General features: G+C 53.4%; 1 protein-coding gene across 1 annotated transcript in view; it reads right to left on the bottom strand.

The window, feature by feature from the left end:
• Nucleotides 1-27,626, bottom strand: part of CDYL (chromodomain Y like) — a 100,951-nt gene that overhangs the window by 10,533 nt on the left and 62,792 nt on the right. The window contains exons 2-4 of the mRNA XM_064476156.1: nt 23,792-24,458; nt 4,729-4,985; nt 3,299-3,471 (exon numbers count right to left, since the gene is read on the bottom strand). Coding sequence (XP_064332226.1) covers nt 3,299-3,471; nt 4,729-4,985; nt 23,792-24,458 — 1,097 coding nt within the window. The remainder of the gene's footprint in view (nt 1-3,298; nt 3,472-4,728; nt 4,986-23,791; nt 24,459-27,626) is intronic.

Here is a 27,626-nt window from a genome sequence, read left to right as displayed (position 1 = left end):
GAGGCTGAGCCATGTGGCTGCAAGCAAGTGCATTTTAAAACTTAAAACACATGAATGTTCAAATGTGCTCAGTGCAATGTACTGAGCATAAATGTCAGTTTCCTCTGAATTACCTGTGAACTGAGTGAAAGGCCGTGTTGGGAACAGCAGGGAAGGAAGGATGATACTTGCCACAAAATTAGTTAAAAAGGACTTAAAATTAAACAAAATCGAAATTCTTCCCATTCTTTTGAAGAACATTTACTACTCTACAGACATCACCAAGAAGCCAGAAAATCTCCTAAAACGAGAGCCTAGGAATTATTTGGGGCAACGAGGCCACCAGGGTCTGACGCACTAATGGCCAGCTCACCGCCACCTCCCAGCCGCGCTGTCCCGGCACCAGACCTCTGGGGCAGGACTGACCGGGAGCAGGTCTGGCCCGGGGGCCGCCGCCTCGCCGGCTCCACTCGCTCCGCAGCCCCTCTGGGAGGGGAGGCTCCTGGTCCTTCAGACACGAAGTGTCAGCTGCTGGTTTCTCCGACTTCAAAGCCTCACGTTGTAAGCTGACTTGTGATGACTCTGTTTCCATCACTAATGTGCGGGATTGTCTTACGGCAACTGACCTGCAGACTGGTCACCACCACCAGTCCCAACCACGGATAAGCCGCCACAGACACGTGATGATCTAATGTTTAAGTCTGACCTTCCTGTTCCCACTTTGGTTAGAAAACTCAGTGCAATGACATTCTTTGCCCCAAAGGTGTATAGAATTCAAGACAAGACACACAGAAACAAAGAATACACATACTCATAGCTTTAGGTGGATAAGCCAACCACAGTCACGTAAAAATGAACTTCGATGCAAGTGAGCCAGAGGGAAGGTTCAGGGAATCTGGTGTAACCGACTCTTTTTTTGGATTCCTGCCAAAAATATATTCATTTAAAGAAGAACCAAGAGGACTTTTCCTAGAGCAGAATTTGGCTTTTCCCTAGAATGCCGATTCAGATTTTCGCGGGGAGGGAGGAGAGTCTGGAGTTCCAGGAATGGAGCGGGCAGCTCAAGAAACTACACGCTGGAAGCCACCCAGAGCTCGACAGAGGAGCTCTCCCCGCCTGTCTGTCCTGACCCCGACAGCACCAGCCTTTGCTGCGGTCCCGGGCAACTCCACCCTGGAGGAGAGAGGGCTGGACTGGGGTTGGAGCACAGCGAAGGTCAGCAGAGGGGCTCAGGGGGCCCTCGGGGGCCAGAACCGAGGTGGACAAATCCTCTTTCCTTATCCAGCAGAGCCCCCAGGTCACACGAGTGCGTGGAAAATCAGTGTGACCTTATGGAAAATACAGTCACCACCCTCTGAGGCTTTCGAGTCTGTATTTAAAAAATGAAAATTAAATTCCTGGGAGGGATGAATTAGGAATCTGGGATTTGCAGATACTAACTACTATATATAAAATAAACCAGGTCCTACTGCAGAGCACAGGGGATGACATTCAGTACCTAGTAGTTACCTATAATGAAAAAGAATACGAAAAAGATTGTGTGTGTATAGCTGAGTCACTGTGCTGCGCGCCAGAAACACAACACTGAAAGTCAATGATACTTCAATTAAATACAGAAAATTCAGTTACTGTAACTCCCCCTGGAAGGAAGGGATGGGTTAATAATGAGGAGCGTCTACCAGCTGCCCTCAAGTTACTGATGGTTTGTCAAGGAACTCCCTGCCCTGATCAAGCAGTTCAGTTTGAAACTGAGTAACCAGGTGGTCCTATCTAGGACACTGCCACTTTGAAATTATTTAGGGGGCCAGAAACAATGCTTAGTGAAATCAGATTTTTAAATTTCAAACTATATTTGAAAGAAGAGCGACTGTACGAAAGGCTAAGCAACGGCAACGTTCGAAAAGAAGGAACTAACCGCACACGTGTGTGCTTGCAGCGTGGGAAAACGTACTAACTTTGAGAATCACTGAAAATGTTATAAAGGCCGAGGCAACGCCCGTAGCCCCAAGATGGGTGGCTTCAGGGCTCCTCCGATGGGCTGTCTGGACCCGTGCCCGTCAGAACACCTGGAGAGATGTCCGAGAGTGATGCCCCGTCCGCTCCAAACCGAGGCAGGAAAAGGGTTCCACCCTCCTGATGGGCACCCCTCAAGCAGTTTAGGGGACCGGGAAGCCCAGTGCCTCCAACATCAGTGCTTGGAGTCTCAGCCACTTGGGGCCCAGTAACTAGCAAAAGCAGCCCAACTTCAGCTCTCCAGAAATCTGTGGATTTTGGAGGAGATCCAGCCAACTTTACTGCCACTCTGGAGGCCTGCGTCTCTCCAAACGTGTCCATCCTGTAAACTACAAAGACACACGAGGGTTCTTCAGCGTCACTTAGAGACACGACAGTTTAGGGAGGTGGTGGGGGGGCGGGCAGTACAACAGTCAGTCTGGCTGGTGACCGGGTTTCAGTCACTTCAATAAAAGTAGCCTCTGAGCAATCAGACTTTTTCATTACACGCACAGCGACGGGCATGAGCGGCGCGGGACGTAACTAAGCACAGACCCGCACGTGCTGGTGCAGCGTCACGGGCTTCCAGGGAAGGCTGTGCCACATTACGACACAGAGAGGCGGCTCCCACGACAGGAGAGACAAACATCCACAGTCACTCTGCTAAATGGAAGAAGTTGCAAAACAAAAAAAGTGTGATTCCACTTATTTGACAGAACTAAAAGACATGTATGTTATTTGTGTGTGTGTGTGTGTGTGTGTGTGTGTAATACTCTTCTGAAAATGTTCAAAAAAGGTTCAGGACGTACAAATGAGCAGTGGATGCCTTGGGGGTGAGGGAAAGGGAACTTTTAGCTTTCACCTGTACTAGACGGCTTTCCGTGTGGCTGGGACTCGGGATGAACCTGACTGTCCTGCTGGTACTAAAAACCCTTCTCACGGGACGTTATGGAACTATGTTGTCGTGAAGCCTAGCCAGCTTACTTCAGGGTTGAGCAAATGGTGAGTTACTACGTGAAAGAGAATGCATCTTTACTCAAGGGCTGAGACCAGGACCCACGCGCAGCACAAGGGCTGGGGCTGGGGCTGCGGCCGCGTGCGCTGTGTGCTCGGACCACCAGGGCACGTCTGCACACGCACTGGCCTTGAAATTAGTTATTTGCTCAAGGCCAGTGGGACTCTCTGCTGGCTCAGAGGAGACAGAGGGTTTGATGCATTCTGCTACCAGGTCTCAGTGGGGAGACGTACACTTCATTCACCGGTTGCTCAGGCCTGGCCTCTCAGGGCCTGGGTCAAACCCCGGCCCACGGCGGACAGGCGTGCGTACCTGATGGCCTCGGCCATCTTCGTGCTCTCCCGCTTCCTGTCGTCGGTTAAGCGCCGAATGAAGTAGATGAAGTCCAGGCCGCAGCAGAAGACGCTGCCCACGGCGCTGAGCAGCACCAGCTTGCTGTCATCGGCTGCAGCCGTGCTCAGTGCGCTCTGCACCTCCTTCATCACCTGCAAGTCACCAGGAGTTACGGGGGGGCACAGGGTCTTCCCTAAAGAGCGTCCCAGAAGCACTTCTCTAGCGGATCATCTGGATCTGGAGAAAGTGCATCTGCAGCCCGCAGCTGTTCCCTGTATCTGCCACCAGGGACAGGGAAATCTGCAGGGGGAGGGAGCAGCTCACGGGCAGAGCGTGTGCTTAGCATGCACGGGGTCCTGGGTTTGATCCCCAGTGCCTCCATTAAGGGAAAAAAAGTTAAAAAAAATTAATTCACAGATTTCTTATTTTCTGAGACCAGACACTGGGAATAATGGGGACAGAGGAGCATCAGCTGAGCAACTATGGATGGGGAGCAACTAAGGCACCTCAGTGGCCGGTCCTCGAGGCCCCGGGAGGGGAGCCACAAGGACACCCACCGGGCATTTCTGCAGGCTGGGCGGCAGGTGGCACAGGCAGACAGCTCAGAGACGCTCTCGGTTCCTTGTTTTGCCCTTTTTTTTGACATCAGCATACCATGCTTGGGACAGAAACCCCAAGTTTGGTGCATACGTGAAGAACAAGCACACCAGCATGGGGTCGTTTTAAAGGACGTAAAGCACTTAGATAATTAAATGAAGGGAAGGGACCCTGCAGTCCAACAAGGTTCTGGGACGAGCCCTGAACTGCTCTGTCCCGTGACCCTGACCTGACACACCAGCCTCCTGCAGTTTGGTTTTCTTGTCTGGAAAAAGCCTGACCCAGGTGTTCACACGTGGAAAACAACTACCAGAACTTAAAATTCTACACATGATAGAGTGAGGTTCAGATACTTCTGATTTTTGATACTTCAGAGAACTAAGTTTTCACACCTCTGCAAGCACCAGCCTCGCGAGATCCCTGGAAGCGACATTTACCAGGTTTGATCAGCAACGGGCATGCTGAAACCACTGTCACCGTGAGTTCCTCCCCAGGTAACACTGAACTCGGGCCGGGGACGGTGGTAAAATACCCCGTGGGGCGGAACTCGGGGCACCTGAGTCTCGTCTGAACAAAGTCTGGTGACAGCTGAGGGACAGCAGGTGCACACACTTGGTAGGTGGCTCCAGGGGGCCCGAGGCTCCTGCCCTGGAGGTGAGCACAGAGGAACCCCTGCCAGCCCCCATTCGCAGCCCACACCCTGAAGAAGGTGGCTGGGTGTCCACACGCAGACCATCCCCACGAGTCCCAGGGAGACCCAGCGAGGGCCGGGCACGGGGGAGGCACAAACCAGCCCGAGAAACAGCGCTCACCTCCGGATTCAGTGAGTTATTCTCTGACGACTTGGTGGACAACAAGATGTGGGTGAAGCCGTCCTGCTTCCTGACGACGATGTCTCTGTATCTGTAGGCGCTCTCCGTCTGCCTCACGCTGAACCGCAGCCGCTTGTCGAAAGGCTGGTCTCTCCGGTCGTCAATGAACTTCCTCTTCCCGGCTGTCACGCCCGTGACCGACGCCTGGATGCTGGTCGTCCCGTTGGCTGTCAGCGCATCCATGAACGGAGAGGTACCTGCGGGAGTGGAAACCACAGAGGTCTGAGAGTTCCCCGCTACTGACTCGCTCCCCAGGGTCGCCTTTGAGTTACGGAGCCAGGGTTTGGGGTGCTCAGGCAGGCGCGTTTAGAAGCAGAACCCTGGGAAGGTCAGCTTTTAAAGGCATCTGGTTTCCTTCCGAGTCTGACAATGGACTCGCCCTCGTGCTGATCTTGCCTCGTAAGATAAAGACGGACAAGAACTGGCCCAAAAGAAGCGACAATATTTTGCTTCTTCCTATTTGCAATAAAAATTGCAATAATTGAAGACTGGAATTGAAAGAGAATGGGTCTCATGGAGGGTGCCATCCCAGGCTCGAGAAGTGGAAAGAAAAAAGGACACCGAGTTTCAAAGAAATCACCATCTTACTGCTTCATTATGAGAGCTGAGGCTGCCTGCCATCGAGCCGAGGTGTACTCCTTGGAGTGAAGACCCACTCGGCAGACACACGGTGCAGTCTGGGGGCCATGGCTGCAGAGCCCCCTCCCCGGCTGCTCCAGACTCCGGGGGGGTCCTCCCTCTGATGCCTGGGCCCTGGCTACTTATAACCTCTGTCCACCGGTCCTAATTCTACTACACTGTCAGACAGCTGAAGATGGCGCTCTCTCCTGCCACATGACCCCGGGTAACAGGGCCAGTGGGCGTGGGCCGGAGGCTCTGGCTCTCTCCAGATGCTGCGTCACAGTGGGCGGCACCTGCCAGTGAGCTAACATCGAGAGCTGCTTGGGTCTCAGGGTTACCAGCCCTGGCCTGAGCTGTCAGCTGGTGCGGGGTCAGAGCGGTGAGAAGGGCCCTGGCGACACGGGGAGGCCCGAGGGTGCTAGGTGCCTGCTGTCCGCTGGACAGAGCCCCCTGGCCTCGGGGCAGCCCTCCCACCCTGAGCGGCTCCCGCTTCTCCGTGACTCTTCGCTCCCTATTTAAAGTCACATGCTCCTCAGCTCCCGAGACTTCTCCTCGAGCCTTCCTTCCACAAAAGCAGGATTTCTAGGCTGAGGTCCACGGGGCCTTCGGAAAAAGCGCAGCATCTCTGAGGGAGCAGGTCCTCCGGAGCTCTCCGTGGTTCTGCAAACTTAGACATGGATTCTTGGCGGCTCGTGCTGACCAGGACGGTGGAATCTGGCTTTTGTCTCCCTGTCCAGCTTCACTGGCTCTCTGGTGCTATCACGGCTCCTGCTGACTGCAGACCCTGTAATCTTGTAGTGGCTCAACCACTACCCCCACCCCCGAAGGACCCTCTGGGGCCCACCTCAGGGGCCTCGTGACACCTGACTGTGCCCTACTTAGCTGCAGAAGTGCGCACAACAGGACTGAGCCTGGACTCACGGGGCCAGCACTGGGCTCGTCCCTCCTCACGACGCTCTCCTGCCGCAGGTCTGCCTCCCCTGGGGCCTCTGTCCCGTCCCCTCCCTCTGCCTCATCGTCCTTGACCTGGAGCTTCCAACGGCTGGTCTCTGCTCATCTGAACGGCAGCTCCAGTGCCACCTCAGACTGAGCTGCACCAACGCCACCGAGCTCCTGAGAGCAGGGTCCCTGTCTGTCTCGTCACGAACGCATCCTGGTGCTCGGAACACTCAGCCACCAACCCCTGACTAAACAGATGAAGGGAGCGGACCCTGAGGCGCCTTCAGCCCAGCCTCGTGCTGGTCAGGGGCAGGACCGCTGCATTTCAGAGAAGCAACCGCTAACGACTCAAGTGAAAGGTTAACACTGACATTCAGGAGAAAGCATCTCCCGGACGGAAGGCACGTGGCACTCAGTGTGACTCAGGCCAGCAGCTCTGATGGAAACACAGGAGCAAACGCTGCCTTGTGAGCTGATGGCTCCTGAACACAGGAGGCGGGCGCCGGGACAATTGCGTGCCTTTCCGGGGGTGCTGGCGTAGAACTCAGCTAGGAGAAAACCCGTTTTAGTGTCTTTCCTGAAAACAGTTTTCTTTTAAAACATGCTGAGAGCAAAAAAGATACCCTCGGTTGTGTTCACCTGTTAAAATTCACTGTTCAGAAAGCATGTCCCCAAAACAAAACATGCCTTCTGCTTCCAAGCATGAGAGAGGAACAGGGTCTGGATTTCTGCACTGGCTCTGCACGACCTGCACGGCCGTTTCAGACACCGGACAGCAAGGCAGCGCAGGACCACGTCACCATGGTGAAGGGGGCAGACAGCGTGAGCCCAAAGACCCACCTGGCCTCCTGCCTGGAGGCGGCGGCTTCCTTGCTATGGGCGCAGGGAGGGGAACCAGACACAGCGGGCAAAATGCTGACCTGGGGAGGAACAGAGACTGGAGGCGAGGAGGCCCAGGAGGCTGTGGTTGGTGGGGCAGGTAGCGGAAAGGAGAGAGCTACAGAGAAAGTTCCAGGACTGCCCAGGGAGCCTCTGAGTCCCTGCTGAACACCACTCTGGGCACGTGCAGGGCGAAATCCATGAGGCTGGGCAGAGAGCAACTTCTGGGCAAAGTGCGATGACCTGCGAGCTGAGTGGGCCGCCAGAGTTCACCTTAGGCTGGGGGTCCGCACCAGCTGGTGGGGAGACTTCCCTGAGCTCCCGGGCCCTGGGTAGAGAGCCCAGAACAGGCACGTACCTAGAGTGGAACGAATTTAGCTCTAGAGCAAAGGATCCTCGAGAACTCACCGACAAAGCTTAAAAGTAAGCCTGGAAAGGCTCAGACTCACGTGTTAGTAACAACGGGTTGTCAGAACAAACGCAGCGCTTGCAGAAAGCAGACAGCGGAACCCAGCGCCCCGCCCCAAAATGTACACGTCACAAGGTGCAGGGACCCCAAATCACCAGATGCACACAGATGTAGGAAAACGGGACCCGCGGTCAAGATCACATCAGTTAACAGAGATCTAAAAGTGAGAGGTGGCGGAATTAATAGAAAAGGACGTTTCCCAAAGCTGTTACACATCACCCCGAGGTGCTCGAGGGTTTACTTAAGGGACAACAGGAACGTACGAGGAAATGGGAGGTTAGAGGTAAGGATGTCACTGGATGTGTTTCACAGATTAGGTGCGACACAGGGAAGATCAGAGGACTTGGAGACACAGCAGGAGATGCCAAATGAAGCAGAGAGGAGGGAGCCGAGGCAGGGAGGGGGCGTGTCGGGCACACGGCTGATCTGAGTCCGAGAAGGGGTGTGTGTGTGTGTGTGTGAAAAACACCTGCAGAAACAGAGGCTGGATGTTTTCTGTATCTGATGAGAACCCGAAGCCTGCAGACCAAAGCTTACAAGCACCTCTCAGGGTAAACACAGAAAACCAAACCAAGGCACACCATCACCATCCGCTGCAAGCTGGCGACACACGAAGATCTTCAAAAGCAGGGAAGGGGAGAGAGAAAAGACAACAGACGGAACAACGTGAGAACACCGTATGTTTATCTTTCAAAGTACACAAGACAGAAGGAAAGGAAAGGCACCTTTACAGTGCATAGACCGAGGGGAAAAAGTCAGCTCGGACACAGCAAACATGCAGCAAAAATGTCCTTCGGGAACAAAGGAGAAATAAGAACCTCCCCACACAAGAGCTGAGCGAGTCTGCGGCCAGCAGGCCTGCACTGGACGAAACGCTAAAGGGGGCCCCTGAGCCAGAACCCGTCGGGCAGCAGCCTGGATGCGCACAGAGGAAGGCGGGGGAACGTGAGCGGAACGCGCCGCGCGGGCTGCACGTGGAGCTTAACGGGAGGTGGGAAGTATCAGCCGAGGGGCCGGACCACAGAAAACCCCCTCCCTTGCTTTCCAACCATCCTGACAGCACGGACAACCACCACTTTGTGCGCACCATGCAAATACACCAGAATATCGAGAAACGGACAACTTTCTAGAAAAATATCAATTCTCAAGACTGACCCCCCTGACACAGTAGAAACAAAAAGAAAAATGACCAAGGAAAGACAGAAATAAAGTTACTAAAAATTACCTCTGAAAACCATCCTGGGGCTAGGCCAGCAATAGAAGTTAACGGTCTCAGAGCACCCAGAAAAGAGGGAAATCTACCCAAATCCACTTCGTGAAGATAACTTAACTCTGACGTCAGAACTTGACACAGACGACACAAATCAGAACCACACAAGACGTGACTCATGACTCGTGGCGTCACGATACCACACCATCCTCGCCGCCGGTAACTCCTGCCACCCAGCCCGGCGTGGGGAAGGGCGCTCCCGCACCTCACAGGCAACCCTGGCTTCGTATGCACGCACGCGTATGTAACAATGAGTGTCTATACATGGTACATACTTTTTTTTTTTTCCGCAAAAGCCCTAAAGAGGGTATTAGCAAACATAATTTTGAAACAGTGGTAAAATACACATAAAATTTACCATTTTAACCATCTTTAAGTGTACAGTTCAGTGACACTAGGTACACTCACACGGTTGTGCAACCACCACCACCACCGTCTCCAGAACGTCCCACCTCCCCAGCTGCAGCTCTGAACCCACCGAACACTGACTCCTCATTCTCCTGGCATCCATCACTCTGCTCTGTGTCTGTGAATCTGAGTGTTCTAGGTCCCTCACAGTAGCAGCAGCACACGACACCCGTCCTGCCGTGCCTAGCTCGTCTCAGGTCGCGCCCCATCTCCGAGGTGCGCCCAAGCAGCGGGCGTCAGAACTCATTCTTCTCTAAGGCTGAATAATATTCCTCTCCAGTATTTCCCAAAGACCACATTTTGTTTATCCGTTCATTCATCAGTGGACTTTGGGCCGTTTCCACCTTCGGCTTTTGTGAATGATGCCACACGTGCACACGTACTCACACGCGTGTACAAATACCCGAATCCCCACTTTGAGTTCCCTGGATGCATACCTGGAAGTGGGACTGGTAATTACACAGATTATACAGAAATGTCTCTATCTGTTGATACGGAAGTGGAACATATGGTAATTCTATGTTTGATTTTTTAAAAAGTTATATTTAATATTTTCTTAAACTAGCTAGAAGGTGTCTAATTAGCAATTACAATCAAATTCTTGGAGAAGATCCAAATCACGGGGTGGACCGTGGTCACTTCCATCTCTTTGCTAAATTTCTTTGGTTTTCTTGGGACGGGGAAGCAGAGGAGACAAGGATGGAAAATGCTTTATTTAACTGCTGGAGAGGGGTTAATACAACCAAAGGAAAATCACACAAGGACTTGTAGCCAATTCTGAGGCTCTTAGTCTAGAGGCAAAAGCCTCAAAATACAAGATCTGTTTCTCTCTTTACGGCCAGGAATCTCGCTCTCCCGGCCAGCGGTGTGCACGTTTCCCGGAGGGGAGGACCCCGTCCTGCTGCGCTCGTGCCTTTGGTCCTGAGCACCAGCTTTGCTTTTAAGGACGCTCACCGAGTCTGCTGAATGACATTTTGACAAGAGGAGAGTAAAAAGAACTGAGGATTTTTGTTCTCTTGAAATAAAAGCACTCTGATTAGCAATGTCACTGTCAACTACACAAACAGCTACCGTCAGTTCAGGGCGCGACCAGAGACCATCAGGAGTCCTTGGCTGGGTTCTGGAGTTTCCGGGCATAGAGGTCAGTCCTCTGCAGCCCTGCTGTACGTGTTAGAGCCTCTGTCAGCTTCAGTCTCCACTTTGAGCTGAGCTGGCTCCTCACAGAGCACCATCCCCAAGGGAAGCTGGATTCCTAGACCCCGAGAAGCACGGGTCCCTGGGGGGCCAAAGGACTCAGTTCTTCAACACGAATGGCAGAAACGCAGTTACAAAGCTACTGGCACCAGCATTTCAGAAGGAAAGTCAAGAATGCCGAGGAAATGGAAATCCTTACAAACGAAGTGTATTATTTCACGAAGTTAATGGGAAACTTTATTCAAGCACGATCGCTTTCATTATAGATACAAATTCAAGCTATTAAGTTTAGTTTTACTTATGACAAACTTAAAGAAATCACTAGCATCAAAAATCCTATCAGTCTCAACAGGGTAAGTTCCTAAAGTAAATCCAGCAAGACAGGTGGAAGTTCAAATTCAGTGCCTTTTATCTCCCTTATCAGTAGCTTTGAATATTGGTAAGGAAAACAACAGCAAAAATCTTCAGCCTAGGTCATCCAAAAAAGGAACAGAAAATAATCAGACTCACACCCTCCTTTAGTGCCGGGACTAGGATGGATTAACCAGAAAAACAAGAACAGAAGGCTACCAGTAACCCCCGCGGGGCATGCTCCTTCAGCGGTGGAACTTGCTATGTAATCATATCTACAAAGGCTTTATTTCCTGCAGAAGTGACTCTATCTTATTTGACACAGGACTGAATTCTCTCAGTACTTTTCTTCATGTTTATCTTGACTTTAAGAACCAACCAGTTTTTCAGTATGGAGATTCCTTTAAAAACTAAAAATGGAGTTACCCTGTGGTCCAGCAATCCCGACCCTGGGCATATATCCGGAGGGAGTTCTAATTCGGAAAGACACCTGCACCCCAATGTTCACAGCAGCACTATTTACAACAGCCAAGACACGGAAGCAAGCTCAGTGTCCGTGTGTAGATGGCTGGATAAAGAAGCTGTGGTGTGTGTACACGGTGGAACACCACCCAGTCATTATGAAACACACCAAGATCGAGGAAAAGGTACAACTCATTGTCAAGAAACAAGGCCAGCAGCAGAACCAGACTCGGAGACGACCCAACAGCCGTCCTTGCACGCAGGGACATCACAGTAACCGCGGTGCACGTGACAGGGTCTGCAGCAAAGACCAGAAACTGTAAGAAAAGTCAACTGTTCAAGCTAGAAACAGCAACAAACCCCTGGGAGAGGGGAGAATCTGATTTCCAGAGTTGCCACATTATTTTAAAAGTCTCGTTTTCAACAACAACAACTCAGAGGACACACAAAGACACAAGAAGGAACGACCCCCCGATGCGGGGAAAGAGCCATCAACACGAACCGTCACCGAGGGGCCAGACGCTGGACTGCACCGCGGACTGTGACCGGCTGGTTCAAACATGGTCAAGAATTAAAGGAAAGAATGTCAGAAGAACTAAAGCAAAGCACGAGAATGCGCCTCACCGGACAGCATCGCTGAAGGGGGACGTTTAAAAAGACAGAGTTTCAGGAACAAATACGTCTATCATTTATAACTCTAGAATTAGAAACAAAGAGTAATTTAAAAAGAGCCCTAAGGTATTTTTTTAAATTGAGGTAACATTAGTTTATGATGTTATGTAAGTCTCACGAGTGCAGCATCAGTGTGACTTCTGCACACACGGCAGCGTGCTCGCCACCAAGGTCCACAGCCTCCATCTGTGACCACAGTTACCCCCCTTTACCCCCCCACACCCCCTCCCCTCTGGGAACCCCCCAATCTGTTTTCACTGTGTGTTTCTGTTTTGTTCATTAGTTTATATATTTTTAAATATTTCATAAATGAGTAAAATCATACAGCATTTGTCTTTCTCCGTCTGACTTACTTCACTTAGCACAATACCCCCCAGGTCTACTCATGCTGCCTCAAGGGGCGAGACTTGCTTCTTTTCTCTGGCTTAGTACTCCAGTGTGCGTGCGTGTGCGTGCATGTGCGTGTGCACATGCGTGAGTGTACCTCTTGTCGGCTCTGTCCAGTCGTCTGCTGAGGGGCACTTGGGTTGCTTCCACATCCTGGCCTGCGGGTCCCACGCTGTCTTAACTGCAGTATCTTGAAGGCTTGACTGGTGGGGGACGTCCTCCCCCCGGGTTTACACCGCAGGTGGGCAGCAGCGCCCAAGTGGTACAAAACTTGCCGGTTACGCACTGGCCAAGGCAAACGAGAGATGTTCGTGGGAGAGCTTCTAGGAGGGAACGTGCGAGAGCACTTTGGAGATTTAAGAAATTCGCTTAAAGGGCCCAAAAAGCAAAAGAAGGAAAATATGGATCCGTTGGAGTACATTAAATGAAGAACTTGTGTTCACCAGAAGACCGTCAGAGAATAAAAAATCAACCACAGGCTGGGAAAGGCCCTTACAACACCCCCAACAAAGAGATGGCACCGAGGACAGTGCACAGAGTACGCAGGGCCTGGGGGCTCAGAACACAGAGAGAGTATCTCAGATCACTGAGAAGCTGCCCCTGGAGTATCAGCACGGCTTGTTTGTGCAGGCAGGGGACTGCAGTGAAGGGGAGTCTAGGGCACTTCCAAGGTCAGAGGTGAGGGCCCTCACTCTGGGACGCCAAATTGTGCCCCCAAAGGTGAAGGGGTGGGGAGGACATGGAAGGAGAGAACATGATGACCAGCCAACAGGCTAGTCCAGGGGTCTGCAAACCAGCGACCATGGACCAAATCCAGATTGGACCCAGCTACACTGTTCCCTACTGTCGGCGACAACTTCCAGGCTCAACAGGGGAGCCGAGTATTGTACAGAGATCATATTAAATTATTAAATTCAATAAATTTAAACTAAAAAGTAAATAGAGCTGACCCTTGAACAACACGGTCTGAGCTGCTCTGGGCCACTAAGACGCAGATTTTCTCAGCAGTAAATGCGACGTGGAGGAACCGGGGACCCAGGGCCGAGCGTAAGTCCTACATGGATTTCCAGCCATGCAGAGGGCTGGTGCTCCTGCCCCCGTGGTGTTCAAGGGTCAACTGTAAGTGAAAGTACACATCAACAACTCTGAGATGCGTGTTTGTATCTATGTCATTGTCAGGTCTGACACACAGCGCTTAATTCTCTGCGGTGAGAGGAGTCAGGTATGGTGCTAAGAGCTTGGAGACAGGAAAATAAAGGTGCACCTCGCTCCCGCCCGCTTCCCCCGTCACTGCTCCTTCACGATCTCGTGAATGCCAGTGCCAGGAGGGTTAAAATATAGCACGAGCTCCTCAGAGGGCGGGGCTGGCACTGTGCGTGCTGGCCTGAAAATCCAGGCACCTACAGTTAAGTGCGGGGGTGGGGTTCCCTCCTCGGGAAGGCAGGTGTAGGGGGCACATCACCACACAATGTCAGTGCTGAAAAGAAAGAAAGGAAAGGAAGGGTGACCCCCCAGTGAGTACGCGTCGCCGGGGTAGTTAAGGGCGCACAGCACACCTCCATGTGGGTGTGAAACGCTGCCTGCCGGAGGGTTTAGTGACTCAAGACGTCTAAGGACCACCTGGCGGCCCCGATGGGAATTAAAGTTTCATTCTTTCAAGGATGGAGGGGAGAAAAAGACAGACAGGGGCAACCTCACAGGCCGGGCACTGTCCTTATAGGACTTCAAAGCAGCAGAAGGTTTTAAGCTTAAGAACACTGGGCCCAGGTCCTTGGAGAGGCAAGGCCGGAGGCCAGCTGACCCGTCCCTCCAGCCTGCTGTTCACAGGCCACCTCAGGGAGAGATGCCCTGAAACCAGGCGGAGCTGGGCCACACGGGGACAGCGGCTGGGAGCCCGGGGCCGGTCTGCCGTTGCTGGGCAGCCAGCTTGGTCTGCAGAGTGGCAGGCTGAGCAAACCGCATCTCCCAGAGCCGACTGCTGACACGAGCATCCAGCTTTGGTCCGGACGAGTGTTTCTCAAACTGGGGCCCAAGGCCGCACTATGCAGTCTGTGAGGGGAGAGGCAAGGGGCAATGTCTGCTTTCACCCTGTGACCACCCACAGGGCCGGTGGCGTGCCCCTTCCCACTGGGCAGAGTCAGGCTGTCACCAAGGATCCCCCGAGGCTGCGATTCTGAACTGGTTTCCACACGATCATGAGGCAGGCCCGCGCCCCCCTCTGCCAGGGCCCAGGTGTGCACAGCGTGCGGCGGGGCTGAGACCCGCGGGACTCGCGGCAGCGTCTGCTCACGGTGCTCCACGCGTGCGGGCGGGGCGCGCCTGTCCACCACGGACACCGGGGAGGGGCGGGGAGCACAGAGCTCAGGGCAGAGCCGTCCACAGACCTGCCGCCCACCTCACAAAGACCAGAATCACATGCTGAAGAAAGAGAGCATTTAATCCAACACGTCATTTCACAGATGAGGACAAGAGCTGCTCAGAGGCTGAGACAGAAAATGGACCTCGGCACGGACCCTCAAAATGTAAAGCAAAACCTCGAAAGCCACACTTGCTAAGGGACCTAAATACCACGTGAAAAGTAACAGTGATTTTAAAATCCGGTTTGAGCAGTGAGAGCAGAGCTGTATGGGGGCTCTTCTTCCAGCTCGCCGACAAATCAGGGTCACAGACACGGCTGCCGTGGCGCTTCCTGCCTGCTCCGACGGCCCACTCTGGAGCAGCACACCGTGGTGACATCCCAGCGCTCAGGGATGACCCGACCACTCAGCCCCAGTTTCTAACGTGCATCTGATTCGTGATGATGAATGCAGCTCTGCAGACAGCGGTGGCCCCTCCCCAGGCGGGTGTGGACGCAAGAACCCCAAGGTCAACCTGCTCACCCAACACACACGAGAAACCCCCCGGGAAAAGCAGGCTGCTTCATCACAGGTGGGAAATTTGCAAGCACAACCCCATTCCCCACACAAGGCGAAACAAAGCAGAAAGCAGACCGAGACGTTTTACCCCATCGAGTGAGGTTAGTCTGCAAGGCCACAGCACAGGATCAAACTTCTGACGGAAAGGGAGATTGCTTCCCTTTCTCCCTCTCAAGCCCCTAAGACAGCCTGAATGCCAGGCCCTGGAAATGCTGCAGCTGAAGTCACACTCCGGATAAGACATCCCACGTTCCAAGGCCGGTCCTGCGACCCACGGCCCCACACCTGTGCTGCGGCCTGTGAGACCGGAGGTGGTGTGCGGACGGCCTGGTCACAGCTCCGGCGACACGGTAATGAAACAGCACGAGCTTCCGAAATAACGCTGACAACGTTCACGTATGCTGCACAGTGTTCCCACAAAGCCAGGGCCATTTAACTCTCAGTAGTACAGGAAAAAGCCGCCAGGCTCGGCTGAGAGCGTCATCCAAGGAAGAAAACGCGACAATAAGGGGCTAAGAGGGATACGCAATTTACAACCGGATCAGCAAGATGAAGAATCACCCCTGTCCACTCAGGGCTCCAGGTAACAACGTGCATCACAGTTAGTACCAGTCACGTCGCACACCTGTGTGGCACTTACTGGGTGAGATGCAAAGCCGCCCTCCAGGACCGACACGCAGCTCAGTGAAGACGGGGCACACCTCCCCACGCACCGCATCTCACTGTGTGACTTACGATTTAACTAGAACCAGCAATTTTTTTTTTTTTAAAAGCTCTAATCCTTGTAGAGTCACAGGAATTGTGACAATGGCAGTTAACACTAGAAATGGCCCCGTGAGCTGATGCAAGTTCTCCACCGTTAGGTGTCCAGCACCTCAGAAGCCAGCCCTGGGGAAGTAAGGGGCCTGCGGATGTGAAACGAGGCTCAGGGCTCCACAGCCGTCACTCCCCACCCAGACGGAGCCGAAGGCGTCACTGATTCAGTTCTCAAAAGCAAACGGTATAACTCCCTGTGATTACCTACAAGTAATGCAGGGATTCACCCCCACACAGACTGCCCCCAACCACACCCGTCCCCAGGACCAAGCACGTCACCGCAGAAGAGGCACTGAGACACTACCCTCCTTGGGGGCAAACCAGGCCTGTCTTAGGGGCTGGGGAGAGGCAGCACCCACACTCACACTGGATCCCGAGTACTCAGCTGGGACTGACCTCGCCACGGGGGACAGTGCCTTCGATCAGCCAGGACTCCTCGGTGGGCTTAACATTCCTCACCCAGCGTCGGGGCTGGAGAGGACAGAACCCACCACACAAACTCACGTAAACTCAGCGCCAGTAAGACTGGGGTGCGCAGTCATTTCTGGAACCGCCCTCCAGGTAGCACTGGGGGTAGGTGGGGTACATCTTGGTCTGGCGAGGATGGTGGTTACCCCAAAGGCTATACCCGAGGACAGGAGCACTGATGCCGTGGTGCCGTCAATGACACGGGGACTGAGGTGGTCTGCTGGTGACAAAATGTCTCTATTCTAGCATGTGGACTATGGGGCGGGCAGGCGGGGGGAGCCACACCGAGCCCACGGCTGCATCCCCAGTGGCCGGTACGGTCCTAGGTACCACCTGCAGCCGTGTGAGGAGACACTAAGTCATTCCCGTCCTTCCTCCTGACCGCACATGCCTCTCCGCCTGCTAACCGCTCCTAAGTAAACCGCTCCTGCGGACAGGAGTTAGAGGTGACCGGGATTGAGATGACCGGGCGGGAAGGGGGCAGTCTTCCATCGTTTTGAGAACTTAGTATGTTCCCACTGAAAAAGCATTTTTAAGCACAAACAACTCTTAAATAATGAAGCAGGGAGGGCAGACCAGGTGTTACCATGAACAAACCTGACTACAGAGCGCCCTCTGCCCAGAGGCGGGCGGTGGCGGCCTGGTGAATGAAGCACAAGCAGCAAACCCACCGCCCTGAGGAGCCAGCGCGGCGCTCGGAAAACACCCGGAAGAGAAGGTTCGTTGGAGGTTGAGACGTTAACTGCTTTCTTCGCATTTCTTCTTCTGCATGTCTCGGCAGATTCCATTCACGGTCCGGGACTGAGAGGCGATCAAGTCAGATTCTTATCACTAGGCGAGGCGGGTACTTACTGTATGAGAATTGTATGTTTTATGAGTTTCTCTCATTAGAAGCCATCATTCCAGCGAGAGTGGGTCTGCACAAGGACGAGTTGATTGTAACCTCCTTGATGGTCTGGCCGACGGCGCCCGCCGTAGGGAGCGCGGCCTGGGAGCCCAGGGCTGAGTCCCGCGCCGCGGCCTGGCTCCACACACCCTGGACCCGGCCTACCACTCACCGGGGCCCTGGGGTCAGACACGAGAGCTCCTCCCCGGCGCCTAGCAGTCTCGGGCTGTGTGTCATCCAGCTCCGAGTTCTCAGCTCCCAGCACGGAGCCTGGCACACAGGAGGTGCTCACTGGGCACGTGACGAGGAGGCACCGAGCTTCCGTCTCTCCTGAGCGGCGGCAGCTGACCGTCAGCAGGGAATGTATTCAATCAGAAACTAAAGGCACGGTTTACAACATGCCTTCAGACCAGAGGAAAATCCACTTCAGAAACTCAGAGGTCACCAAGGACAGATCATCAGGAGCCAAACACCGTGCCCGAAGCCAAGGGCAGTGACCCCAGCACACCCGGCTCCAGCTCCGGGAGCCCAGCCACAGAGAGCGGGCGAGGCGAGGCGAGGCGAGCCCAGCCCCCGAACCGCCTCCCAGGGGGACAGGACCCGGAGGCTTCTCCCGCCGCGCCCAGCACCTCTGCAGGGAGCGCTGTCACCGCCGCCTGTCTGCCGATGCCGAATGCATTCTTTAGCTCGGTTTTGCACAGATACAACAATTTTCTATTAATTTTCAATAGAGTGGGACACGGAAGAACTAAACAGGAGTCACGAGTAGGTTCTAATGTGGACCCGACTGTCCCCCCAGGTCTGCTGAGTGGCTTTCACCAAATCGCCTTCCCTTCACAACCAGCCTCGCCCTTAACACACGCAGGCCCTGACGGAGGAAGGAGCACCTCGGAGAACTCGGGACAGAAGAGACAACGTGACAGCAGGCTTGGAGGTGAGCCTGGATGGCTGTGCTCTGTCCATACAGAGCTGCTCTCATCCCTGAGGTCCAGGATGTCCCTGGAGGAATATTCTGGAAGACTGGTACCCTGCCGCAGGTGACAGCAACAAACAGGGGATGCAGAAGATGAGGGGGACGCGTGACAGGTGTTCTGCTCCCACCAGTTGGCACTGACAAGAGCGAACACTTTACAGAAGGATTTCACCTGCACATGTGATGCTTCCTCTTCGGCCCTGGTACCAGTCAGTTACAAAGTGCAGGAGGAGCAGGAGCTGTAGTCGGAAAGATGCTTTCCTGACATATGACCTAAGGAACCTGCGTTCTTTTTAAATTATAAAACTCCAAGTTAATAATACACTTTGTTTCAAAACTGAGCAGGGACCATAAAATTGATGGAAATTAATTTGAGGCTTTCTCATTACACTGTTGTAAAACCCCTTAAGGCAGAGACCAGACGGCCCCTTCACTCTAACCCGTGGCATGGAAGTCCCAGCCCCTGCGCGGGGGCCAGGAGAACCAGGAATCGGCGAGGGCTTCGCACGTGCGCTCACAGGGGCTCAGACACCCAGAGACGAGTGTGGTCCCACACGCGGGGGAGGGAGGGCAGGGGGCAGTAAATGGGGAAAAATACAGATAATCGGTGGACGTGGGAGAAGTGGATGTAGGGGTTTCTTGTTCTGGTCTTTCACCTTCTCCGTACGTCTGAAATCATTGTCAAAAATACAAAAATCAAGCTTACAGCTTCCAAAGGAGTGAGGCAGAGATGGGAGACTCTTAGAAAGTTCTCCAGGATCTGATGTCAAATGAAAAAGACAAATCCAAGAAGATTTATGTGGTATGGTCCCGTATCGAAGAGTATGAACACACAGAAAGAAGCCTGCAATGACAGACCATTCATGTCCCGTCTGGGGACGTAAACAGTACCGAGGGGAGGAGGTAATGGTCGCCTTCCCTATTTTGCTCAACGTACTTCTAAATTACCTGTGTAGAAACTCACAGTATTTACAGATTACTTGTGCTTACGACAGGAGGCACATTATTACTTCCGTTAACATCAGTGAAACATATTCATTTACAAGGAAAATACTCACACTGTCTGCAGCTGCGGTGCTCACCCAAAGGATGCTCCCAGACCCGGGCGCCTGCAGAGACGCGGGTGTGCAGGCGGACGGGAACCAGAGACGCTGTGACAGGTCGCCAGCCTGAGGCCACTCTAGCACCCTGAGGGCGGGGCACGGGTTGCCAAACCAGGGGCGCGTCAGGCCCAAACGCCACGGCGCCCCTGCTGAGAAGCACTGACACGGAATCACCAGCAGCAGGTGGGGTGAGACGCCAGCCGCACCTGTTAAACAGAGCGGGGCCATTCCTGTGGATGCGAAAGTACTCCCAAATAAGACCAGAGACCTAAGTGGTGGGACCACACGACAAGTGCGAGCCCACCGATGTATTCAGAAGATGCGCATGTTTGTTACAGCTTCTGGAAGGAAAAAGCTGTTAGCAGAGGAGGTGGGGCGGGGTGGGGGCTTTTATTCTTCCTTTTTCCTTCGAGATGTTTTAATTATTTTATGTTTCTGGTGATTTAAAATTTTTAATTATAATATTTATTAAAAATAATTTACAGATGCCTAAAGACAATTTTAAATCAAAATGTCAGGAAAGCATAGGAACTAAATCTATTTAACGATAAGAACCTAAAAAAATAACAAACACAATTTAGTTGTGGATTAAAGATCCAATATCTTATAATAACCTATAAGGAAAAGGAATATACATGTACACACATAACTGAATCATTATGCTGTACACCAGAAACATACTATAAATCAACCACACTTCAAAAAAAAAAAAGAAAAAGGAAAAAGTTCGCTAATACATTTTCTCAAATGTCATACGTGTGGAATGGTGATCAATTATATATTTGAATTCAGGAAAGAACAAAGTAATGATAATTCAACTTTTAAAAGCAATTGTTTCTTTGGTGGGATTAATTTATCAGGCGATTAAAAGAGCACGAAAACATTATCATTTACTTATTAATAAAAAGAGCAGGCAGCTGCATTGCCTGAATTTAAAATTTTTAATATTTCTGAACATATAGTCATTTTTCCAATCTCTGTTTCCTACTGAAAACAGTTAAACACCAACACACACATATGGTTATTCTGTAAAAGTCACTGTGTGTGTGTGTGTGTGTGTGTGTGTGTGTGTGCGCGCGCGCGCGCGAGAAAATTCTCCAGAAACATTCACTCTTCTGGGTAACAGACATTAAATATTTGTTGCACTTGGTGGCAAAAATATCCCAACACGATTAATGTTTTGAACAGGAGATGACGGTTCATTTCCCGGTGACGCTCCAAGGAGCTGCTTCAATTCATTTTAGAAAAACAAATCCGTGTGGCTCTAAAGTGAACGTGAGAGGCAGAAATGCACCTGGACCGACCAGCCAGCAGGGCCTCAGCCCCGCTCTGCTCAGGAGGAGAAGGCTGAGGGCGACCAGGGGGCTTCCTGGAGCATTCCTGTGGCCCTTGTGCGCTGTCAGTTCAGTAGCAAGCCCTGCCCCTTCCTGCCCCTTCCTGCCCATGTAGTGTGGCCCAGTGAGCAGGCCACAGAGGGTGCGTTACGGCCTCCTCTCCAGCGAGCACCGAGCATCGAGCATCCGTGTACCTGCATCCCAGCACCAGCAGCCTCGGAGCCCCCGCCACACAAAGGCCCTGCTCCGGGCGCCGCAAGACCACACTCCAGTGGGGGAAGAACAAAAGCGTCCTCTACAGGGTGGGGGAGGGAAGCAAAGGTGCCCGCTGATCTGGCTGGGCGTCTGCGGTGCCGAGCTGTCCGGGCACCACTGCGTCCGCCACGGCCCTGCGTTCAGAGAGGACGTGCTGGTTCTTCTCTTAATCTGCAAGCCGTGGGGATGTCCCCACCACTGCCCTAAAAACACTCCTGGGGGCTGCCGGTCGTCCCCTCATCTGAGTGGGGAGCAGATTCTCAACCCTGGACTCGGGGCCAGGAGAGAAGGGCGGTCACAGGGGCTGGAAATCTGTTACCGCCACCCTAGCCCACTGAAGTCCACAGAACGAGAGAGAATCATTAAAGACTTTACCCTTAATGTCCCTCGTGGTCCTCCCCACAGTCACCCTTAGAGACACCAAAGACTTTTTGAAATGGTAAGAGTCATAAAAAAGAAAGTCACCAACTCCTTATTTAAATAGAAGCCTTGACCTTCCTTATATATAAAACGGAAGGCTTTTGCCGAGGGCAGCCAGCCCTGCGGAGCTGTGCTAAGTGCAGACGTGGAAACTCACGGGTCAGAGTTTTGAAGATCATGAGCACCGACAAGCTTTGTGGACAGAGGGGAACCACAGGGCCTTCTGTACCCCTTACCGCCCCCTCCAGTCCTGCCCCAGGACTGTGGCTTCCTAGAGCAGGGGTTGGCAAACTTTTTCTGCTAAGAGCCAACTGTCAATCTTCAGCTCTGCAGGCTACAGCCTCTGTCACGGTGACCCAACTCTGTCCCAGCGGCTGGAAAGCAGCCACAGGCCGTACGTGAACCAACAAAGGAGGCCGGGTTCCAATAACACTTTCTTTACGGAACAGAAATCTGAATGTCTTATATTTCCACGTGTCACGGAGTAGTACCCCTCTTGATTTTTTTCAAACTTCGGAAACGTGCAAACCATCCTTAGCTTACGGGCCACTTGGAAACAGGCCACACAGGGTTGGCCTGCGGGCTGCAGTCTGTTTGCAGCACCAGGGCCCCCAGGGGCCTGGCCCGCAGTTATCCCTAAAGAAGGTATTTCTCTACCTACTGGAGGCGGCCAGCAACAGTGAGAAGTGAGAAACATCACGGCCTCCCTGCACTCAACTTCCCTGGCTGTGAAACAGAGCCTGCTATTAGATGACGGTCAAGTCTCTCCTGAGCCTCCATGGGCCTTCCTGGGATAAGGTCAGAGGGAGCTGTGCCCAGAGCAGGTGGGCCACATGCTAAGTCTGCTCGCATGAGCTGCAGGTGAAGGCCAGGAGCCGCGATGAACAGCAGTGTCCGGGCAAAGTGACAACTGGGGACATTGGCAGGGGGGCCAGGGCCGTGCAAAGGGAAACCCAAACTTCAGGAACCATCCCCCTCAGTGCGACACGGGCCCAAGACCAAGTCTGTGGAGGCAGCACAGCAGGAGAGCCAGAGCGGCGTCTCAGGGGCACATCTCACTGGAGGAAGAGAGCCCCCACAAGCCGACATCACCCAGCCTTGCCTCCTATTATCCTGCTAAGTGGGGGCTGAGGGAGATGCACACAGGTGCAGAGGACCACAGCCCTGCAGTGCGGAGGGCGGGGCCCGGGAGACTGAGGACACAGAGCAGATGGCCTTGAACCAGAAGGAAGCAGCGGAGCTCCCGAGGTGAGGGAGGGAGGGGGACAGAGGTCCTGGCGGAGGGGAGGGGGCACTGACGTGGGGAGAGGGAGCTGGGCGGGCAGGGCAGGGCTGGGCACAGCTGCTGACCAAGGGGATGGTGGTACAACCAGCCTGGTGACTGGGGACCCCCCCTCCTGGCCAAGAATTACAGAAAATGGATGGAACTGTCAAAAGGCAGGAAGCAGGGAGACCAATTAGAAAGCTGTGGATGGTTCACATGAGACAGTGTGACAGATTTCTAGAATCAGGGGGGCTAGCCCGGCACGGGGAAAGCAAAGCGCAGGGAGGGAGGCCGCCCGTGCTGGTCCCAGCTGTGCTGTCTCAGGGTCAGGGAGGCCACCAGACCCCCAGGGGCAGGAACGGGGAAAATAAAACAGAAAACACCAACATGCTGATGGACTCCTCTGAAAAAGAGATCCCAACAGTCGACTGTTTCAGAGACAAGCCCAGGTCCCCGAGGCTGCATTCAGCAACGAGACCCTCAGTGAAAGGCATTTCTGGTCATCGAGAGGGGTCAGCAAAACAAGGATCGTGACTATGATCAATACTGGTCACACTCAGAAAAGCCAGATGGGCTCCGAGCACGAGAGCCGGGGCCTGAGAGACGCCTTGATGTAGGTGGCTTCAGAACGAAACCAGCAGTAAAAAAACCCGTAAATGACTGAGAGTGAGACACTGTTTAAATCAAGTCAACGTGCTGGTGCAGGGGGTGGACGGTTATGAGACAGACAGCCCAGGCTGACTTAAGAGGCCAAGGCCGAAGCCTCCAAGTAAAGAAGGGGAAGGCTGGCGAAAGCCCCCAGGCCCCCGTGGACGGCACCTGCCGAGAGCAGAGCCCGCAGCAGCCCCCAGGAGGGAGGGGGGGCGCCCCCACCCGGGAGCATCCCTGGGCGGGCCTCGAGCTGCCCCGGCACTCACCTTTCCCGTTCACGGCTAAGCCCGAGGCCATGGCCGCAGTCACGGGGCCGGACCCTGGAGGCACTAGCGGGTGTATCCGGGGCCGGCTCCCCATCCGCGCCCGCTCGGCGCCGGGGCCCAGCAGAGCTCCCACTGGCTTCTCGGCCGCCGCCTCCGGCGCCACCGTGTCCTCCTGAGCCTGCTCGACCGGGTCCAGTTTCTCGGGGCTCTCGCTCTGAAAGCCGTCCACCGTGGTCCTGCTCTTGATGGGGCTCTTGGGCACCAGGATCTTTATCCCTGACTTGGCGAGGTCCATGTTCTTGCGGGTGGACAGGGACGGGGCCGTGTTCTTCCTGAACTTCTGGCTGGCTGCAAACAAGGCGCTGCTTCTGGACTCGGGGTCCTTGCCGATCACGAGGGGCTTCGGGGAGGCCTTGGAGAAGCTGCTGTTGGTGGACCTGGAGACCTGCTTCCGCGCGCTGTTGGGCGAGGTCCGGGGGGCCCTGGGCAGCGCGCCCTCCCTCTGCCTCTCGCTGTGGCGCCGCTGGAAGTCGCGGATGTACTCCTCGCAGTTCTCCAGGTGCTGCTCCGGCTCCCACGTGTCGTCCTCGCTGCCGTAGCCTTTCCACCGAACCAGGTACTCCGTCTTCCCCTTCTTGTTTTTCCTCTTGTCGACGATCCTTTCCACCTGTGTGCAGAGGAGAAGAGAAGCGTGTAAACAAATCATCTGGGGAAGAAAGTGCCAGCGGAGCAGCAGAAACCATAAAAACCACAACAGGCGATGCCAACGGTGACCGCCTCCCCAGCCTGAAAACAGAAGAGGAACGCGGTGTTTGGGATTCCAGCAGTTTCCTTGAAATTTGGTCAAACAAAATCCTCGGAATATATGGGTGTGCGTTAGGTAGCTTATTTTTTTAGGTGCTTCAAAGGGGGCTTTTATCTTTTACACTGAACACTGACAGTCTGAGCTGGTTTTCACAGTTGCAACTGGAACAGAACCAGTCGTCTCCAGCCTTCTGCCCGGTCGTCCTCAGGCTACCGACAGCAAGCACGCAAGAAACAGCGCGGCCACGGAGCCTGCAGAGCTCTGAGCGGGGGACCCGGACCCGCCCACCCAGGAAACGTGGTCTGTACTGCAAGTGTCACTTAGAAGCACTCGGTTAAACTTAAAAAGCTCAGCAGAGGACTTACTGCTCTACTGGTACTAAAATGGTACAGATCAGTCAGGTTATTTACCTTCAAACCTAGGTTTTAACTAGTTTTACGCTGTCCTCTTTAAAGGGAGATGCTGTTAATCTTTGAATCTGATGATCAACACGCCCCACACCACCTTTATGAATTCACACAGACTTGTCATGACAGTTATTACTGTGACAAATTCTACTACCTCGACATCCTAAGCGTAAATGGAGATCGCCTATGACTTGTGTGAACAAAGTATATTGACATACTGCCCCCCACGTTACTGGACAAACACTTGGAATCTGCTGGCACCCCTCCAGGCAACACAAAACCCACAGCCTGGTTCCCGGGAGGCAGCACGTGCCTCGCACCTTGCAGGTGGCAGCCTGCAGCCACACGGCAAGCAGCTCTTCAATTAAGGATGCAAGGTCTAAGTCCATCCGTTGTCAAGGTCATCAACACAGCTCTGGCAAAGTTACAGGTGAGGTCAGGTGACACGACGACGTATCGAGTTCTCCAACATTGCAAAACAGCAGAGGCCCACCGAGTCCAGCTGCAGACGCTTATAACGGGAGATACACGCCATCCCACCCCAACATTTCCCCTGCTCTCAAAACCCTCCTTAAACTCTCCAATACATCCACCTGGGGTATACAGAATTTAAGCCCTTAACTCCAGGAAAGTCTCCAGTCAAATACACGTTACTGCTTCAGTGCAAAAAGGGTCAAAGGCAAAGAAAGGCCTTGTTTCAGCAGGAGGCGGGCCTCACGCCCAGCAGGTCTCGAGGGGGGACACTGGCGTCAGACCTGCACTGGGGGCCACATGGTCCCCAGTGCAGCTCGGGGAGCTCTGGAAGTGATCCCCTCACTCCTCCGCTTGTGACGAGTTACGTTTAGGGGCGTGAGCACTTCAATTTAAGTAAGACACATATTTCTGGGAAATTCCACGCAAATCAATTTCACAGCAGAAATAACTGGAAAGTTTTAAATGCAAGGGGTAAAGAGATTATCTCTTAAGAGCAAACCGTGTTGTTTAAATACTTATTTTCTTTCTAAATAAATTTCCACCGCAGAAGCGTTAAGTTGGCTTGAATGAGTTTCCCTGAAGCGGGAGCAAGGGTCTGGTCAGGGAGGACAGGTTCCTCCCTGCCTCTCCTTGTGTCTGTGTGCTCTCTCCAGGCCCGTGTTCCCCCAGAACCACCCCTGGCCAGCCCCCCACGGCCCTGCCTCACCCCCAGGAAGGCCCTGCAGCTGCTGTGGGGCGTACACGGGCTTTGTGTGTCCTCGGTGGCAGGAAGAGGCACATGGGAGCCTGTGGCGTGACAAATGTTATGTAAGGGACCACGTGGTCCCCCAACCACACCACCCTGCCACGGCAGCCACAGATGCCACGTAAACGAGATGGCACTGAAAACAACCATCTATGCACACTAAAGTCAGGATTCCGTCATTTTCACATGTCTGAAAATATTATACTTCTGACTTTCTTCAACTACTTGAAAACTGTGGCAACCACTCCTGGACTTGGCCTGTGGGCCCCAGTGCTGGACGGGGGAGGAACATTGGGCACTCGGGGCCCCCTATGCTGCTCGGCCGCCCTGCGGGGGGACGTGGCTTCAATCTGACAACACAGATGGCTGAACCCACGGACACACACATGAAGTGGCTGGTCTACAAGAGCCATGCCAGGCACTGGACACGGGGCGAGAGGTTCAGGCCACAACCACCACAGGCCCCTTGTACCGACTTCACACTAAACGGGGACCCCCTCCCCAATTCAAGGACAAATGTCCTCCCCACTGTGAAAGCTTAAAAGTGAAGCCATGCTGATTCCTAGTCCGTGTGGCTAAAATAAATTCATCTCCCACAAAGAGGCACATCACCTGGATTCAACAAGGTTTTACTAGAGTATTAAGCAGAAAACGACTTCCAGAGCACTTCTGTGGTGGTGCGGGAGGAAGCTTTGCTCACAAGACAACACATAAGTAAATCTCTCCGTGGGTCTTCAGCTCCTCCCCCTTCGGTTCCAGCACCACCCCTGCCCCGCCCCACTAATAACTGGTTCTGAAAACCAGTAACCACGAACTCTTTCTCAATGTGTATGCAGGCATCCACTTCTAATTACAGAATTTCAATGCAAAGAATTTTATAAAACAAATTCTTCATGAAAGCACAGAATTGCAGACAAAAGTTCTTTTTGTTAGGATTTCCTTCTAAAACTCAATCTAAAAAAAAAATTGCAATGTCAAAGCAGCAGAACCAGGCTTCTGTAACAGTGTGAAGTCCTCTGAAGGTTTACGGAGCAGTGAGATGAATCCGAAAGGGTCGTTCTGAACGCCCCCCTGCCCCGCAGTCTCGGGGCGCAGGGGTGGGCTGGGATGTGCTGGGGGCTGCACAGGACACAGAAAAGGATGGATGCAGGTCACTACCCTATGAGCAAAGCCCCGCAGAGAACCCCACCCTGGTTAAAGAGCTCAGGAAGACGAGGGACAAAGCTATTGCTGCAGTTAAAATACCAAACGGCCTGAGAAGTTAGATCAGGTCAAGGCATGCAAATATACACGCTCACAAGAAAAAGACCAAAGTTGCAAAGGAGCTGCAAGAGGCGAAGCCTGACGCCTGCACCGTCATCGGTAACCGGCCGTGCTCTGGTCCCTCCCAGAACAGAGGGTGCA

Source organism: Camelus dromedarius, chromosome 19 (assembly GCF_036321535.1).
Source record: "Camelus dromedarius isolate mCamDro1 chromosome 19, mCamDro1.pat, whole genome shotgun sequence".
NCBI classification, from domain to species: domain Eukaryota; kingdom Metazoa; phylum Chordata; class Mammalia; order Artiodactyla; family Camelidae; genus Camelus; species Camelus dromedarius.
The sequence above is the reverse complement of the archived record's forward strand: the minus strand, read 5'-3'. Positions and strand labels throughout refer to the sequence as shown.